This window comes from Mus musculus, chromosome 9, assembly GCF_000001635.26.
Source record: "Mus musculus strain C57BL/6J chromosome 9, GRCm38.p6 C57BL/6J".
NCBI classification, from domain to species: domain Eukaryota; kingdom Metazoa; phylum Chordata; class Mammalia; order Rodentia; family Muridae; genus Mus; species Mus musculus.
This window is the reverse complement of record NC_000075.6, coordinates 109,987,877-110,006,952: the sequence shown is the minus strand read 5'-3', so window position 1 is coordinate 110,006,952 and position 19,076 is coordinate 109,987,877. Positions and strand designations below refer to the sequence as shown.

Below are 19,076 nucleotides of genomic sequence, written 5' to 3'. Positions count from 1 at the left end.
AGCAACAGCAAAAAAGCACGCAACATGACTTCAATGTTAGAACCTTCAAGCATTGGAGTTACATTATTTTGAGGTTAGTATAACCTTCAGGGCAGATATCACATCACAGAAAAATTTTCACAATAAAATCTACATGCATGCACACCTGAATAAACATGTACATTATCCATATCTCTCTCTCTCTCTCTCTCTCTCTCTCTCTCTCACACACACACACACACACACACACACTCACATGAATTTTTAAAGAAATATACTCATTCCAATTACAATAAAAACAGCCAGCAATACTGATGGATAATATAGTTTTACATATAGTAGCATATTTGTCCATTATACACGATGTTCTTGACTAGAACACTCTCCAGTCTCCTGGTCTCACCATATTATTATGATAAATTAGAAAGAAGGAGGAAATCATAGGCAGGTTTCAGTTTCCATCAAGAATAATTCCTGCAAGATATGGTGGCATACACCTGTAATCCCAGTCATAGGAGGATGAGGCAGAAGAACTGTTGTGCATTCAGAGCGAGCCTGAACTATACATGAGTATCATACCAGACTATGCAAAGCTGTATAGACCTTTTCTCAAACATCATCATCATCAATCTCTGCCATCACAAGTAATTTTTATGTGAGATATACCTATAAAAAAGTAAGAACTATCAAATAGTTTTAGGTTATTTAAAGTCTATATTGTGAGCCGGTATGATGACATATGCCTGTAACTCCAGCACTCAGGAAGAGAAGCTACAAGTATCAACGTATATTCAAAGCTTTCCTAGGCTACATAGCTAATTTCTGTCTCAAAACAAATGAAAATCTACAGTACGCTTTCCTTTTTCTGCCCCAATGAGTCAAAATCTTGCTATGTATGCCAGGATGGTTTGTAATTCCCAATCTTCCTGCCTTGATCTCCTAAGTACTGGGAATTACAAGCAAATTCCACTATCCCTGGACTCCTTTTCCATGTCTTCTCCCACCCCACCCCACCCCCAAACAGGGTTTCTCTGTATAGCCCTGGCTGTCCTGGAACTCAGAAATCCGCCTGCCTCTACCTCCCAAGTGCTGGGACTAAAGGCGTGCACCACCACTACCCGGCCTTTTCTGTGTCTTTATTCAGTGAACATACTACATATACAAACTTACCTATAGTACAGATACAGCATTCTACGTTCTAAACTTTATTAAAGTCACCATATTAAATATTGCTAAACACAACACATTTTATTAGATAAGCCCAGAATGTATTTCAAGAACACTGTAGATATACATTTTTATAATATGGCATTATAAATTAATCATCAATACATCACAGACACTGCCTTTTAGAAGATCCTTTTACCATTCTGCCGACGCAGCAGGTGCTAGAACTACCAAGAGTCAATTGAGCTTTGCACGGCTCAGATCTGGATAATGGAAGTGTTTAAGTGGAAATGCTTGACAAAAGTTCATGCAGTTACAGAATTGTGGGATCCAAAGCTTTGTTAGACTGATAACTCAGACCTCAAAATACCTTAGTTGTATACTTCAATAATTAAGACCCCAGAAAATATCCAGTAATATGTTAATATACAATGTTTATTAGTTTAATTCATTTAGCACAATGACACAATAAAATGTCCCAATATACAAACTGTTGAAAGTCTAAGTCACAAAAAATACAAATGAAACTATAAATTTGTAAAAATAAATATAAATAAATGAACAGGCTTCTAGATCTTCATTATTGGGTGAGGCAGGGGTAGAGGGAGAAATGAGAATCATCACATTTAAGTAGAGAGGCCCTGTCTGCTCTGTGACTGTCACAGTAACCACTTTTTCTTTTTTCAAGGGTCAGATTACTTCCTAAGTTGCTATATATGAAACATTACCTTAATGCTTTCAAAGTAAAATATCCAAATGCAACAGTTGAAGATAACAAACTATATTAAATTTCACCTGGCTATTAGCAGAAAATCAGAACATTTATAGAAACTCATAAAACACATTAAAATAAAAAAATGACAAATGGAAATAAATGTGGAATAAATCAATGTTGATCATGAACTTTGAGCGTTTATTGCCTAGCATCTCTACCTATCTCTCAGAAAAACTACGGAGTCTCATTTTAAAAACAAACAAACAAACAAACCAAAAAACAAAAACCAACAGAAACACACCAAACATGATTTAAAAAAGCAAATGGTGACATTATTTTTTTTTTAAACTTCCCTGACCAACTCCACTGCCCCCAATAAAAAAAGGGGGGGGAATTAAAAGAACATCTTGGAAGATGTCTAGACCTTCAGAGGGAGCACTTAGCAAAGACACCAGCCTTGTGATGTCATTCAGGTGGAAGTCAGGGCTTCTCCGAATGCAGGCACTGCAGGAACTTTCCTAACCCTTTGATTTGTCACTCTGATTTTACCTTGTAAAAGTACTGGGGGGTGAGGGGAGTGTTTGTTTTTGAGACAAGGTTTCACATAGCTCAGGGTAGCCTTAACCTCACTACTTAGCTCAGACTGGCTTCCTACCTCTCAAAATTCTTGACTCTTCTTACAAAAGTCTTGAAATCTCAAGTATAAGTCACTACCCTCAGGTTTCAAAAGTTTTAGGTCAGAAGATCAAAAAAAATAATGCTCTGTAATGTTCCTCAAATATAGTATAAGCTATTTCTTTTGATCAGTACCTTGGAGGCTGAAATACCTTCTGTAACCAAGAGGACAGAAATAAAAAGCACTCTTCATACTTCAGTTCTTATATCAGAATTCCTCTATGATCTCAAATATGGCCTGGGATTTGTGATCTACTCCTAAAAACCAAAGGTTCCCCAGTACTTATCCTAATGGTTCTAGCTTTTATGTTGTAATTTTACTTATTTCTTTGGAAAAAAATGAAGAACAAAAAGTACCAATGAAACAGAATATAAATTCCCATTTCATGGTATAGGATTTTACACACAGGACTTCATATGTGATCCACCAATTCTATTGGAATGTTGCTGAAAAAAGTACTTTGGAGCTCAAACAGCCTTTAATCCTACACACACTTTGTGAGTAGTCAGACAATTTCTCCACAACGAGGCATAGTGACACCTGCCTGTAGTCTTGGCCAGCCTGAGTGACACAGTAAAGATGTGGGCTCTGGGTGAGGGTCTGGGGCTGGGGCTGTGTCTGGGGCTGGTGTGCAGCAGCCTCGGCTTGGCTGCTTTGGAAGCTTGCTAAGCTGGCAGTGCTTCTCTGTTGTTCAGGAGAAATTGCTTTTATCCTGTCACTGCCCACTGCACTACTGCAGGGGTCAAGGACATTACAACTGTCTTCAGGTTTAACTTCCCAATTCTTACTTTGATGCTTTATGATTATGTTCAAAAAGTAACAAGTTATTTAAAAAAAACCAATATACAATAATTGTGTTGTCAAATTTTCAGAAGAATGTAAGACAAATAGGTAATATAGTTTATGATTAAAAAACAAACAAACAAACAAACAATTTGGCCCACCACGAAAACAGCTAAGACACTGGGAGGAAAAAAAAAAAAAAAGATTGTGTCACTGTTTAGCCCTGGCCAGCTGGAACTCATAGAGATCAGTCAGCCTCCGAATGCTGAACTAAAGTTACTCACCACAACACCCAGCATAAGGAACAATTTCATTCAGAGAATTAATTTTTCAACTGGAAAACACTGATTCAGATTTTAGTAAGGTGGAGAGAAACACTGGTGGCCTGAGAGCCTAAGCTTGGCTAAAAGCAAGCTCACAGAGGGAAACGGCAGGGGCAGGAGAGGGAGATTCGCTGCAGCTCGGTGGCCTCACCCCTTTATGAAAGCACACATTTTCATTTAGTTTTTACAGTATGCTCATTCACATTGACTATGCAAAAAAAGGACAAGGCCAACAAAAAAAGTAAAAATGACAAAATGAATCTAAAAGAGAATAATGAAAAGAAACGACATTTGATGACCTTTATAAAAATAGTAAAAGTAAAAGAATTCATTTTGCACACTGTGCTCACAAAGGGAAAGGAGGTTCCATCAAGCCCTGCAGAACACAAGAGGCAGGTGGCTTGCTCAGGCATCAGCAGAAAGAGGCCCCGGAGAACTACCCTCAGCTTCTTCTACATGGTGTCCAGGAAGGGAAAGCAAAGCTTTTACAAGTGTAACGGTGCTTAGGAAAGACCACTGGTCTGGTGGTGCAGCAGCCCCAGTGTGGAGAGACACTCTAGTCCTCTAGGAGAAGAAAAATAGAAAGGGAGGAAGAAACAGGAAGGGAAGGAAAGGGCGGAAAAGCACAGGTCATTAGTAAACAGCAAGTTTAATACAGCAAGATGCTCATCAACTCCACTCTGATTAGTGGGGCTGCTCTGCTCTCAGCTCTACAGACAACTTTGAGGAAAACTGAGAGAGGAGTTTTTAATTAGAGCACTGAGCCAGATGCTCTAATTAGTGATGGCCAAATGAGAAGCAAGTCACAACATGCTCCCCCAAACATGCATACTCTATTTCTTCCCTCCTCCAATAAAATCTGTATACTCGTAAAACACCTGTTTTTAAAAGCAATTATTAAAGAGGCCAACCTCAAAACCCAAACAATCCGGATATGAACACTGAGTTTCACCTAAGGTAGGAAGAGTTATTCAAAAGCAGAAAGACCTGCTTATATGGTGCCAATGGGTTCCCCTTTGTCATCAGGAAACTCTTGGTGTTTCAAGACTGTGTATGTATTGGCAGCACGGCCCTGCCCCACCCACACTGTATTATTAAGAATTTTTCAAACACTAAGTCTCAGGACTGGAGAATGGCTCAGTGGCTAAGAGCTCTTCTTGCAGTTTCCAGAGCAGCATCAGATTGCCAGCACCCACAGCAGGGGATCTGCAGCCTAACTCAGCAGCCCCAGCTATCTCCTCACTCCAACACACACAGTTAAAAAAAAAACAAAGCAGCAACAACAACAACAAAAAAAAAACCCATTAAGTCTTTTTCTGGTCAGGTTTGAAATCCTGTTGGAGCAGTCTAGTCTACATTTGACAGCTGTTCCCTTCCACTTGCTTGGTCCACAGTTACTCGGAGAGATCTCCTCCAACACTAACTCCAGGTTAACTAACTTCTTTGCTCTTTGCTTTGTTACTTTTCTTTTTAATTGTGTCTACAAGAGTGTGTGTGGGGGGGGGGGGGGGGGCGGACGGACGGACGGACGGACGGACGGACGGGGACCTTAAGTCCAGAGGCAGATTGCCTGGAGCTGAGGTGACTGACAGTTGTTACCTATCCAACAATACCCTGCTGGAAGTTAAACCCAGGGTCCTGCAAGGGCAATTCATCTCTTATCCACTGAGCTGTCTCTTCAGTCCTGGCTTGATTTTCTGAGAAAGGGACTAGTTATATAGTCCGAGCTAGCCTGCCTCAAACTGCCTGCCAAGTATTGGGATTACAGATGTGAGACATCACACCTGGCTAAACACACTCATATTTAAACCACTTTTTCTTTAACCAAAGGAATATTTGCAAATCATATCTTTCCTTCCACAGCAGGAGTAGAAATAATAAATACATGAAAGTACAAATGTCAAAGTAAAAAGTCAGTTCACAATAACATCACTCTTGTACTTATTTATAGTTTTCCAAATACAGTCTTTATGAGTTGCTAGTAAGAAAGTTAATTTTATGGAGTAGAACTTAGATTTACAAGAAATAGAACCTAGATTCCAATTACTCTAGGTATACAGATATGTGCATTTGTTGGCTTTAGGGGTGGTTCTGGAGTTGAACCTAGGACCGTATGCATGTCAGGCAAATGACCATCACTAAGCTGCATCCCTGGGTCCTGTACTGTGAAATAAAGCTAATAAACCGCCCAGGCTGGCCTCCCCCAAAGCTCTCTATAGAGAGGCCTCAAGACTTTGCCTCACACTGTGCCTCTGCCTACCAAGTATATGGGATAGGCCCAGGCCACTAAATTCATCTTACACCATTTTCTAAGGTTAGAAAATAAAGAGAGCTGGAGAAATGCCTCAGCAGTTAAGAGTACTTTTCGCTCTTGTAGAGGATCTGAGTTCTGTTCCCAGCACCCATGTGGTGGCTCACAACCATCTATAACTCCACCTCTAAGGATTCAATACATTCTTCTGGCTCCCAAACACATGTATACTCATATAAGCATATAACAGTTAAATTAAAAAAAAAATAAAAAGGGTACATTTTAAGAAACTTGCTATTGCTACAAAAAAAAAGGGGGGGTTGGAAAGGTTTATAAGTGAACAACTCTATAGTGGTTAAAGAAAAGGCTTTTCATGGTTCGAGCATACATAAATTGAAAAAAGTACATTTTGTGCCTGCCTCCAATATACTGATGTGAATCTAATTGCTGCACCCCAGAGTTAAGATAGTTTTCTAATACAAAGAAACATGTATTCATTTGTGCTGAAAGCCAAACTCATTTGGGTCAGCAGCATCAGGCTGATCTCAACTGCAAATAAGTGCAGTTCTTTACAAGAACATAATGCATGGCTCTCCCACAGGCCCCTGAGAAAAGTCTTATATAACACAGCACATTCCATGTGCACAAACTCCTGCTATGGCTCTGGCAATTTTGCTCACTATAAACACACCATGGGTGAAGGGTAGGAGGTTCATGCTGTTTATGAGGTACAATCCTAAAGGAACTCGGTGCGGAAAGACTATCAGAGCCTTAGTCTGAACTAAGAAAGAAGTCAGAAACAAATCCCAAAAGCAAAAGTTAAGTGGAAAGATAAAGGGAGAGAAAAAATGAAAGACAAAACACAAAGCAAACCACTTTAACTTATGGTTGTGAGTGCAGAGCACATTCAGGTTGGAGACTGCCTGTCAGGGTGCAGGGAGTAGGGAGCAGCCAAAGGCCTCTCATTAGAAGGTGATAGCTTTTCTGCACCTGTTAAGAGTTCTTTTAAGATCCATCCAATACTTGTGTGGTTCACTTCCAATAAACATTCAAAGACTATGAAAACAAACTTGTTTCTTTCTTTCTATTGTTGATTGATGTCATGGGTCTAAACATGACCACTGAGAGCGCAATGTTCTCAGAAATAACATACTTTCATTTAAAATATTTAAAGGGTGCTTGTCAAGATGTTCACTGTGGAAACTAGAGACCTCTTACCTGCAGTGTTATTCCCCTCCATTCCATGATCACCATTGGCTAGGAGTGTTGGTTTAGAAGATGGGATACCTGGAAAATTACAAAGAATAATTACTAATTGTAACACAAAGAAAAAAATTGACTATGGAAATTGTGTTACTCTTTGCAGTATTAGCAGTCTTTGTCACATCTTTGTCAATCTTCATAAAATCAAACACATTAACCCCAGCCCCACTCACACCTTTCAGTATTATCACCACAAGGAAGACCATTCTTTTTCTCTTTTTTAGAAGTTTGTACATGAGGTGTGTGTGTATGTGTGTGTGTTAACCAAGAAGGGAGATGGATCTCCGGAAGCTGATATATGTGTATGAAGTCACCAAATGTGAATATTGGAAACCAAGCCCATGGCTAATCTAGAGCAACAACAGCTCTTAGCCACCATCTTTTCACCCTGAAAAAGTCCTAAAAGGTTTTGTTTGTTTGTGGGTTTGGGGATTGAGACAGAGTTCCTCTGTGTAGACCTGTCTATCCTGGAACTTACTCTCTGACCTTGAACTCAGAGATCTCCCTGCCTTGGGATCAAAGGTGTGCACTACCATCACCCCAGTACTCAGTGGTTTTGCTCTATAAATTGTCAAAGATTACTAACAGATTCTATTTTTTTAAAAAATCCACAAAGTACCTCAGATTAAATAAGCATGTCTCTTACGTGAAAGGATCCAGGGACTTAGGACACTCCTCCAATAGAAGCTTTAGAGCACCATTATTGCTCCCTAACAAAAAGACTATATAGAGACTACCAGGAGTTCTCTGTTATTTTGTTTTGAGACAGGGTCTCAAAACTGTTATATAATCCAGTTCAGCCACAAGCTTGCTTGTATAATATATATGAAGTCTGCATAAAACAGGGTATCGTGATACACCCAGAATGTGAGAGGGAAGAATTATTAAGTTATTCTTCAACTATAAAATAAGTTTGAAGCCAACTCAGGCTACATGCAATCCTGCCTCTAAAAATAAACCAATTAAAAAGTAGGTCCAGGGAGCTGGAGAGATGGCTCAGTGGTTAAGAGCACTGACTGCTCTTCCTAAGGTCCTGAGTTCAAATCCCAGAAACCACATGGTGGCTCATAACCATCCATAATGAGATCTGATGCCCTCTTCTGGTGTGTGTCTGAAGACAGCTACAGTGTCTTACATATAACAATAAATAAATCTTTAAAAAAAAAAAAAGAATTGCAAAAAAAAAAAAAAAAAAAAAAAAAAGTAGGTCCAAAGCCGGGTGTGGTGGCACACACCTTTAATCCCAGCACTCCAGAGGCAGGCAGATTTCTGAGTTCGAGGCCAGACTGGTCTACAAAGTGAGTTCCAAGACAGCCAGGGCTATACAGAGAAACCCTGTCTCAAAAAACCATTAAAAAAAAAAGTAGGTTGAGAATTTTGGGGTTTTTGTAAATTGTTACCTAACTGTTCAGCATTCTTTGTTGAAAAGACTATCTATACACTATTGTATTCCTGGTGCCAATGTGTGACTGTGTGGAAAATCAATTGACAATGTTTCGTGTTGGTCTTTGTCTAGCCTTGCTATTATGTTAGTAGTAGGTTTTTCCAGGATGTGTGTTGTGTGTGCATCAAATTCTGAGCTTTTACTGTTTTGCTCTTAGTAGCTTAAAATTTTTATTCCAACCCTGGGCTTTCTATTATGTTCTTTTCCATGGATTTTTAAGTCTAAGTTATTCTGACATCATATGAGCTTGGTAACCACTGATTTTCTTTCTGAGGACGGTCTTTCACAGCCTTGGAGGCCACAGAGAATGGACTCCTCCCTCAGGACCAGCTTTGGACACTCTCACCCACCTACCTGGTTATGCATTAATATTAAGAAAGGGAAAAATCTTCAGAGGTATTTTTCACAAATACTTTTCAAAGAAAAAGAAAAATCAAGAAGCTACACTATTAAAATACAAACACAGGCTTTTCTTTTGGAAGGTAACCCAGTCAAGCTCTCCCATGTAAAGAGCAGACATCTTTGATAAGTATTTTAATTGAAATGACTACTCTGTTACCTCCAAGGAGCAAGAGAAGCAAGGTATATTAGAGTAGAGTTAGAAAGAAGAGATGAGAGTGTGAAAAGACAAGGTCATTAGATATGCATAGCACACAGCATGTGCCCTGCGCATCCCTCACAGGACGCACTGTCCTTTGCCAGAGTGGGGCCGGGTACGTCCCACCCACACTTGGCACATGGCCCTCTTCCTCAAGCAATCAGCACTTAAGATTCATCATCCCTAGCTTAAGAAAGAGTACATATTTTCTAAAAATCTGTCCTGTTTTAAAATATAAATTATTTAAAAGATGGAAATTTTACAAAAATTTGGGTTTTTTTGGCCATGAAAGTGGTGAAACTACTTTATAATCTGATAATAGCTACTGTGACTAAAGGGTAGAAAACCAGAAAATCTCATTTTAAATGATTGAAATAAAACTTCTGAATAGTCAGACAATTTATCAACTGAAAAATACTAACTTGCCAATTTATTATCAGTATTTAATTCATGAAAGAAAATAAAAACATAAAATGAATATAGTGTACTGTGACATTATTTAAAATAGCTAATATCACCACAGAGTAAAATACCACTGAAAAGTCAGAATGCAGGCAGAGAGGGGTGAGGGTGGGAAAGAGGCCAGTGTGGCAGATAGGCATTATGCAAACATACATTCTCATCCTCTACGTCTTCCTCCTCCCTTCCTCCTCTCCAGTAATCAGGAAATAATCTGAAAGTGACATCACTAGCAAATGTTAGGGGAAGGATAGGACACAGGATAGACGGAGAAAGAGTTTTACAAAATCCTCTCTCAGATAAGCATAGGTTAAAGAGAACAACTTGGATATTGTATGGATGCATCGTCTGTCTACTGCCTATGGTTTAGGCAGGAAGTAAGATGGTAGGACATCTGGGAAGAGAAAGAATTCTGGATAGAGCCAGGTAGGAGATTCACCTGTAAGATGTGACCAAATGGACAAATGGTACCTGAGCACAGCCACATGGCAGAATGTAAGCTGGACTAAATGGGATATTTTAAGTTATAACGGTCAGAGAAGAGCCTAGCTATATGGCCAAGGTATCTGTAAATCTATTTCGAGTCTGAGTCTTATTTCAGGGAGCATGGCACTGGAGGGAAGAACCAGGGTCTAACTTCAACAAAATAGCTCCCCACATTGGGCATCAGAATGTTGTAGAATCAGGGCTGCTCTTAACTCCAATTGGCCAACCCTCCAGGTCATCCTTTCTTGACTCCTAACCCTTGGTGTCTTTCTCCTCTCTCCACCTTCTCTTAGTTCGTGGTTCTCCTCCAACCCCAAGCCCAGAATCCCTAAACCCCACCTATGTCTCTTCTGCCCAGCTATTGGCTGTGGACATCTTTAACCACCAATCAGGGATAAGTTGGGAGTGGGGAAAGCAAGGTCACATAAACCTGGATCTACATTCAGTCTTTGCTTGCAAACAGTATTTGGCATAACAAAAGACCAAACTTCAAAATTTATTCAAGTATTTAAAAACAGCAGAAGCCTGGATAAATGCTTCATTCGTTAATGCCCTCTACTAATCTCAACAGGTGACAGGAATGTACATGGTACCCAGACATATGCAAGCAACACTCATACACCTAAAATTAAAATTAAATACATCTTTTTTAAAAAGGTGGTGGCCGGGCGGTGGTGGCGCACGCCTTTAACCCCAGCACTCGGGAGGCAGGAGCAGGCGGATTTCTGAGTTCGAGGCCAGCCTGGTCTACAAAGTGAGTTCCAGGACAGCCAGGGCTGCACAGAAAAACCCTGTCTCAAAAAAAAAAACAAAACAAAAAACAAAAAAAGGTGGTGACCCATGCATTTAATCCCACCACTCCAGAGGGAGAGGCAGAGGCAGGCAGAGCTCTGTGAATTCAGGCCAGACTGATCTACAGAGTCATTTCCAGGACAGCCACAGAGAAAAGCTGTCTTGGGGAAAAGGGGTCTGCAGAGCTGGGAATGGTGGTACATATCTAATGTCATCTCTACATTTGAGTTGCTAAGGAAGGAAAGCTGAGAATTCAAGGTCAGCCCCATCTCAGTAAGATGACACTACTGGAAAGAAAAAAGTAATCAGGAATCTAGAAATTAACAAAGAAAGACAGCGTTGGGGCTGAAGAACTGGGTCACAGTATACTATACTGCTCTTCCAGTAGACCAGAGTTTAGTTCCCAGCATCCACACAGTAGGCAGACAACTGCCTCTAACTCCATTTCCAAGAAATCCAATTTTTTTCTCACCTCTGTGGATACCTACATTCATCTATACAAACGAAAACAAACAAAAAACCCCACATATACTCATAATTGAAAATAAATCTTAAAAAGTAATATCCTTCAGTGATCTAGAAATCATGACAATATGCAGCCATGAACATAAAAAGAAAAAGAAAAGAAAAAGAAACATACAAAGAAATCACAGGCTAAATGTGGTTAGATGATTAGTGCTTCAGTGAATAGCAAAGTTGCAAAGTTTGGTCCTTCTCCACATTATCCAACATTAAATCCTACTATAGTACAGTCAGCCTCCTGTCAGCTCCCAAATCAAAGTACACACTGGACACCATGTTGGAAAAGGAATCTATCTCACCAGTGACACTGATATCCAGGAGTCACACCTAGGGGATTATCCAAAGACTCTCTGTGGTAAAGCTGTCACATTAAGCCAAAGGCAGGCTTAGGAATAGCTATCTATATCTATCACAGCAACTCTCAAACAAGACTTCTAATAAAAAGCCAAGGAAGCCGGGCGTGGTGGCGCACGCCTTTAATCCCAGCACTCGGGAGGCAGAGGCAGGTGGATTTCTGAGTTCGAGGCCAGCCTGGTCTACAGAGTGAGTTCCAGGACAGCAAGGGCTAATCAGAGAAACCCTGTGACGAAAAACAAAAACAAAAAAACAAAACAAAACAAAAAAAAAAGCCAAGGAAAAGGAGACACTCAAAGATCACCACCACCAGTACCACCCAGGCAAAACATAAAACATATAGACATAGCTAGGTGAGCAATCTGAGCTACACTGCCAGACCAAATAAAAGGTCTATAAAAGACATACTTCTCTCAGGGAGACAAGGAAATTAATCATGCAAGTAGGAAACAAAAGTGTAGAGAGAATCTTTTGTATTGCACAGTAGCATCACCTGTCAATAAAATGCTGTTGCCCTATTAGCTTAGGCAGGAAATAGGGAGGTGGAAGTTTTAGTACAGAGGGAGAATTTCTAGGAATAGAATCTGGTGTAAAGGAGATTAGCCCCCAAACTCTGGGAGAAGGTGGTCACGTGATCTGAGGACAGCCAAGGTAACCAACTAGGTGGCAGAACTTAGAATAGAATAACAGGACGGTTAAGTTATGAGCTAGTCGGGGAACAATGCAAGGCTTCTGACCTAGGCATTTACTCATATGTAAGAAGTCTTTGAGTTGTTAGTATGGAAAACTTACGTGCAGGCAGGAAAGCACGAACTTACACAAAAGCATGGCCTAAACACAGTGAATTTCTTTTTCTTTTTCTTTTTTTCCCCTGAGACAGGGTTTCTCTGCATAGCCCTGGCTGTCCTGGAACTCACTCTGTAGACCAGGTTGGCCTAGAACTCAGAAATCCGCCTGCCTCTGCCTCCTAAGTGCTGGGATTAAAGGCGTGCGCCACCACTGCCTGGCACACAGTGAATTTCTAATGACTAACAAATCCTTTTGGAATTTAGATGGTTTCCAATTATTTATATCAATAGTAAAAGAACTAAAATGGAGTTGTCAACTTCTAGGAAATGAGAATAATTGTTGAAAACTTTCCTTAGCATATAATTCAAATTATTGAGACCATATCATAATAACTCTTGCTACCAACTTCTTGGTTACCTAAGTAAGTCTCCAAGATTAAAGTACCTACAAAAATAGAATACGGGAGACAGCTGGATGGCTCAGAGGTTAAAAAGTGCTTGCTTGCTTGCTATGTGAGTCTGACAACCTGCATCTAATCAGGGCTTTGAGAGTTTCCTCTACTGCTACCTGTTGCCCTTCAGATATTTCCTGTCGCTTAATTATTTTTCTTTAAATTATTCTTTAATCTTCCTTTACAGTTGGTCTTTCCCCACCCCTGCTCCCACTCCTGCCTGCTGTCTCTTAATTCTTTAACTGGCAGAAAGAAATGAACGCAATCAAGACCACCACCGACTGTCTCATTTTGAGGGCTCATTCTGGACTACTTCAGAAGGTATCATTTTAGGACCTTATCATTTAGGGCCACTGACTCATCAATGGGAACAAAATTCCCTGAGTAACCCTTCAAGTTCCCCACTGGCTGGCCTCCTAGACAATTGGAGTCAGACCCTCAGGTGCTTAGGAAGAAATCTATTTCTCAACCAGCGCATGGGCTAAATATCTTCTAGGGACTAATTAATGAAAAGCAACTCCCAAGGTAAACTCTTCTTCTTATAATACCCATCTTTCAATCAAAGTAAATTCTGTAAATGAGAGGAAAAGTTCCCTAAAATCTCCATGTCTACATTTTCTCTTACTTATGGTATTTCCAGATCTTGCCAAATGCTACAGGATGGACCCACAGACTCTAGCTGTAGTGGGCTTCATGTGTCTAATCCAAGTTTTAAAAATATCTATTGAGGCTTCACCTAAACATTCCAGATTAAGTCTCGGGGATTCTTTGGGCATCTTAAATGTCCTGTAATCATAGAAAGTCACCTTTTGTTGTTCAGGAAGGCCATGGAGATGCCACTTAGTGGACTCTCAGTATCCAGTCTGCAAACAAGAGGGTCAACAAAGAGGAAAATTTCTCCACACTTTCAAGGCCTTTATCTTCATACAGCTGGAATAACTGAAAACAACGATATTAGGTGTTGGAAGCTCTTCCCAAGCCCAAGTAACCCCTGAGGACCAGATCGTCAACTGGATTTGACAACAAAAAGAGTTAATTTTGGCCACCTGCACGATCTTAAACATCTAAAGGATTTGTTTCTTTAACAGTCCTCAGACATGGTACTTAATCATATGAAATGCTATTTGGGGGCTTGAGAGATGACTCAGTGGTTAAGAGCACTGACTGCTTTTCCAGAGGTCCTGAGTTCAATTCCCAGCAACCACATGGTGGCTCACAACCATCTGTAATAGGATGCCCTCTTCTGGTGTGTAAAGAGTGATAGTGTACTCACATGAAATGCTATTTGGATAACTATTTCCACTAATGATTCTCTTCCTGATAACATTAATTTCTAAGAGTACTTCTCAGAGCAATAATGTGATATCCTATGTTGTAACCAATCATGTTCCCTGATTAAAGAAGTTGGCCAGAAACTCTGTTGTCAAACTTAGAGATGATAATGTCAAATTGTGACTTCAACAAATAAAACTTGGATGTCAGGTTTGGTCCATACTGTTCAACTCCACTGGAGGTAACAGTGGGTACATTTATTTTATTTATATGAGTACACTGTAGCTGTCTTCAGACACACCAGAAAAGGACATCAGACCCCTTTAAGATGGTTGTAAGCCACCATATGATTGCTGGGAATTCAACTCAGGACCTCTGGAAAAGCAGTGGCTTAACCGTTCTTAACCACTGAGCCATCTCTCCAGCCCACGGTCAACTCTTATTGGTAAGATATTGCCAATAGGAAATCTACAGGATTCTGAAAGAAATGTTCTGGTGTACATTCTAGCCAGCTACAAAATCACAGACTGCAGATTGTCCAAAACCAGATCACAACAGTGACTGGGTTTCCAAATGTATAAAGTGGGGTAGGATGGGGAACTGCTGAAATTAGACCAATGGCCCCTACCCTTAAAACGATTGACTAAGTGAAAGAAGCCTGTGTGAGCAGAACAGCCTTAAACTTAATTAATGCTTAATTAATGTACCTGGAGGCTCAACATCCAGAAGAGTCTACCAGCCCATGGAATTTCCCCGTTTGTTATAAAAAAGAAATGGGGGAAATAGAGAATGTTAACAGATTTGAGAGCCCTGAGTAGAGTAGTCCATCACAGCCTGGAGTTCCTTTACCTAAGGTATAGTAATTGATTTAAAAGACTGCTTTTTTACTATCCCCCTGCAAGAGCAAGATAAAGAAAAAAACTGGCTTCACAGTGCCTATGTATAATAATGTTCAACCTGTACAAAAAAGGTGTCAGTGGAAAGTTTTTCCACCCGGAATGTTAAATGGTACAATTCTATTTTATGCAACAACCAGTAGAAATAATTCATAGGCAATTTCCTCAATCCATTATTTATCATTACATAGATATTTTGTTGGCTGATTCTGATGCAGATACTTTAGAGAAAATGTTTAGTGAAACAAAAAGAATTTCACCTTACTGGGGATTGCAGATTGCTTCTGAAAAAAGCAGAGTAGAGATCTGGGTTATTTTGGGTTATATAATAAATCCAATAAAATAAAAATAAATTTCAACCACAAAAGAGACAGATCAGTTTCAAACCCAATGATTTTCAAAAATTAATTTGAGTTATTAATTGGCTACAGCTCACTACTGGATGAACTACTAAAGTGTTAAATAATTTGTTTCAAATGTTACAGGGAAATTCAGACTTAGATAGTACAAGATGGCTAGCAAAGAGAGCAGAGAGTTAACTTTAGTAGAAAAGAGACAGCAGAATGCATATGTGGATCATATAGGTCGCAAACCAGACTGTATTTTGGTTATCTTGTCTTCAATTCATTCTCCTACGGGGCTCATTATGCAAAGAGAAGGTAGTATTTTAGAATGGGTTTACGTAGCATACAAAGTAAAAAATTAAAGACTTATATAGAAAAGGTTTCTGATTTAATTATGAAAGGAAGAATAAGACTGTCAATTGTCTGGAATAGAACAAGTAGAAATCCTACTGTCATATACTAACACTGAGATTACTTCATTATAGGTAACCAATGAAGACTGGCAAATAGCTTGTAGCAACAGTAAATATCCTAAAAACAAGACTCCAGTTTATAAAAAGAACTAATTGGGTTCCCCCACATATTATAAAAGGAATACTAATTCCTGAAGCACCTGCATTTTATACTGATGCAAGTAAGTTGGGAATAGCTGGTTATGTAAGTCAGAAAAAATAAGCAAAGTAATTCAAAGCCCATGTGATTAAGGTCAACAGAGTTGTATGCAATTCTTATGGCATTATTAGATTTTCCTGAACCTCTTAATATAATTACTGACTCTCAATATGCAGAAAGAGTTGTTTTGCATGTAGATACTCTTGGATTTATTCCAGATAATTCAGAATTAACCTTGTTATTTATGCAACAGGCAATCAGAAATAGAAACTATCCATTATATATCACCCATATTTGGTCTTATACAGGCTGGCCAGGTCCATTAGTACAAGGAAATGAAGAAACTGAGCAATTATTAATGTAATAGGAAATGTATTATTAGAAGCCTCAATATTTCATGAAAAACACCATGTTAACTGTAAAGGTTTTTTAAAAATATACCGATCACCTGGAAACAAGCCAAGAAATATATAAGAAAATGTCCTACTTGTTCTTTGTATAACCTGTGGTTTTTAAAACAAAAATCCCAGCCATTCAATTATACCAATGAAGATTCAGGAGCCAAATGCTGTGGTGAAAACCTGCTAGCTTTGAGAAGCAAGGAACTCACCCAGCTGACCTTCCTACTCCACAGACATCCCAGAAGGAAAAGGCCCTTCTCCTTCTCCATGCTGTCTTAAATACCCTTCACATCAAAGAAAGGTCTTCCTTTCTGTTTACTTCACTGTCATCCACTGTCAGTTGGCAAGCATGCTCTGCCTCCTGACCTAGCATTGACTTTGTTTAGCTTTCAAATTAAAGGTGTATGCTAGGGCTGAGCCACACCACAAATGCTTGTTTACAAATACCAGAATGCTCTTGGGTTACAGGTGTATGCTAGGGCTAAGCTACACCACAACAAGGTTTTTCCAGTTTACAATCTTGAGGTTCAAAATGTGTTCAAATATCTTGCAACATTTCCCCCTTTTTGTCTAAATAAAAGACTCTCTAACATTGGTAAGCTATATACTCTGGTAAGAATTACATTCATAATACCCAGTCCATTTGTATTTGGCAACCTTGGAGAAAGTACTCTACTATATATCCTATCTTGGTAAATCAAAAGTTCTGTACCTAAATCATTTTCTATCATAACTTGCATTTATCAACATAAAAACATCTTTTTAGATCTTAAAATATTTTCTTAATTCCTAAAGAACTCAAGCTTAACTATGAGACTATAACGATAGTCTCCAACCCTATCAGAGACATGAAAAGGCTAAATATTACCTGAATAAGCAAGAAATGCTAAGTAAGCAGCTTTCATAACTACAGAAAGGACAAATACTGCTAGCTCCCTTACAATCACCCAAAATTCCTCTGCAACTTTGGAACATCCATTTCTTTGGCCTACTGGTCCAGAATATCTCACAGATTTTTCTGTGAAACAGGAATCATGAAGGACTTCTCTACGCTGTCCTGGCACATTTGGCACTTCACTTTCTTTGTGTCCTGCTTTTTTTCCACAGCTTGGACAGCATACAGTCAGCAGTTTGAAGCAAGGCCAGTTTCTTGCCTGGTGGCAGCTTGCCACATTTGAAGCAAACTCCACAAGGATGTTCTTCAATGTTCATTATCTTCTTTGAAATTGTATGGGGGTACTGCCAGAATGTGACATGTCTCATTGTCAAAAAAGTCTTAAGCTAATAAAACATCTTTAAATGCCATCTATCTCAGTGTATTTGAATAGGGAAACGTTGCTTGTCTCTAGTGTACTCTCTGATTAACTTTGAAAACATCCATGATCCATAAACTAATACCTAACAAAACTACAAGTTTGATTGACTTGCATTTCTTAATTATCCTAAACAACTTGTACTGGTAGCTTTCAAAAGGACAAGAACTTTACGTTGCATTTTTAAGAATCACAAAGGTGCAATATCTTAAAAGGAGTTGATACATAGTATGTTGTAACTAAAATATAACCTTAATTTTGTATCATATACAAAGATCTATACCAATGCAACCAAATACAACCTTAATTTTGTATCAATATCTGTAAAAGTAGATTCAATTATCTACCTTTCTTCCCTATTATTCCTATACCCCCTCCCATTTTTGTCTTTAAAAAATCCCAGAAGGAAAAAGTCCATTCTCCTCTACAACTTCCTTAAATACTTCCTAACTTAATCTCTTTCCTTTCTGTTTACTTTTCTGTTTACTCCCTGTCAACTGATTGCTTGTTCCTCATCTTAACCTAGGGTTGACTTTGTTTAGCTCTTGTGTTAAAGATGTGTGCCGGAAGGAAGGAAGGAAGGAAGGAAGGAAGGAAGGAAGGAAGGGAGGGAGAGAAGGAGGAGGGGGAGGGGAAGGGGAGGAGAAAGAATTGGGGGGGGGGGAAGGAAGGTAGGTAGGTGTGTGCTAGGGTTGAGCCACACAAGGTTTTTCCAGTTCTCAATCCTGGGGTTCACAATGTGATCAAATATTCTATAACAATAATCAAACTCCATTACCTACTGGAAGTAACTCCTAAAGGCAACAAAAGAAATGAAATCTGGCAAGGGGATTATGGAAACTGGGATTCAGGAGGGGGTGAGAGAGGTGGAGTCTCAAACCCAGGAAACAAGACTCCAGAGACCAGCACTAAGGTGCAGATCTACTGTGCTACACAGCAGCAAGAGTGTTTATATGGCCTTTGGGCCAATAGAGAATTGACACAAGCTCTAGAATAGTCAACCATCTCACAGGCATTATGGGGAGGTGCCAGGCTGCCAGCACCCACGTGGACTTCCATATAGATGGAGGGTTGAAGCACCCACTGCACTGTTTTGGGCCATCCTGAGGCTCCAGTAGTTTGCTAGGATCCTCTATTTTGTGTGCACAGTATGCCAGTGTACATGGTCACTAGTACTACAGAGGAG

The 19,076-nt window shown here is 39.5% G+C and overlaps 1 protein-coding gene across 9 annotated transcripts in view; it reads right to left on the bottom strand.

Annotated features, from left to right (window-relative positions):
* Map4 (microtubule-associated protein 4) overlaps nt 1-19,076 on the bottom strand; it is a 154,114-nt gene that overhangs the window by 77,002 nt on the left and 58,036 nt on the right. For 8 of the 9 annotated variants that reach the window (XM_030244102.1, XM_011242938.3, XM_006511955.3 and 5 more), the window contains exon 3: nt 7,113-7,181. In XM_030244102.1, coding sequence (XP_030099962.1) covers nt 7,113-7,181 — 69 coding nt within the window. Of the gene's footprint in view, nt 1-1,168; nt 4,208-7,112; nt 7,182-19,076 lie in introns of those variants that run through there. The other variant, NM_001205331.1, reaches the window with a different exon arrangement.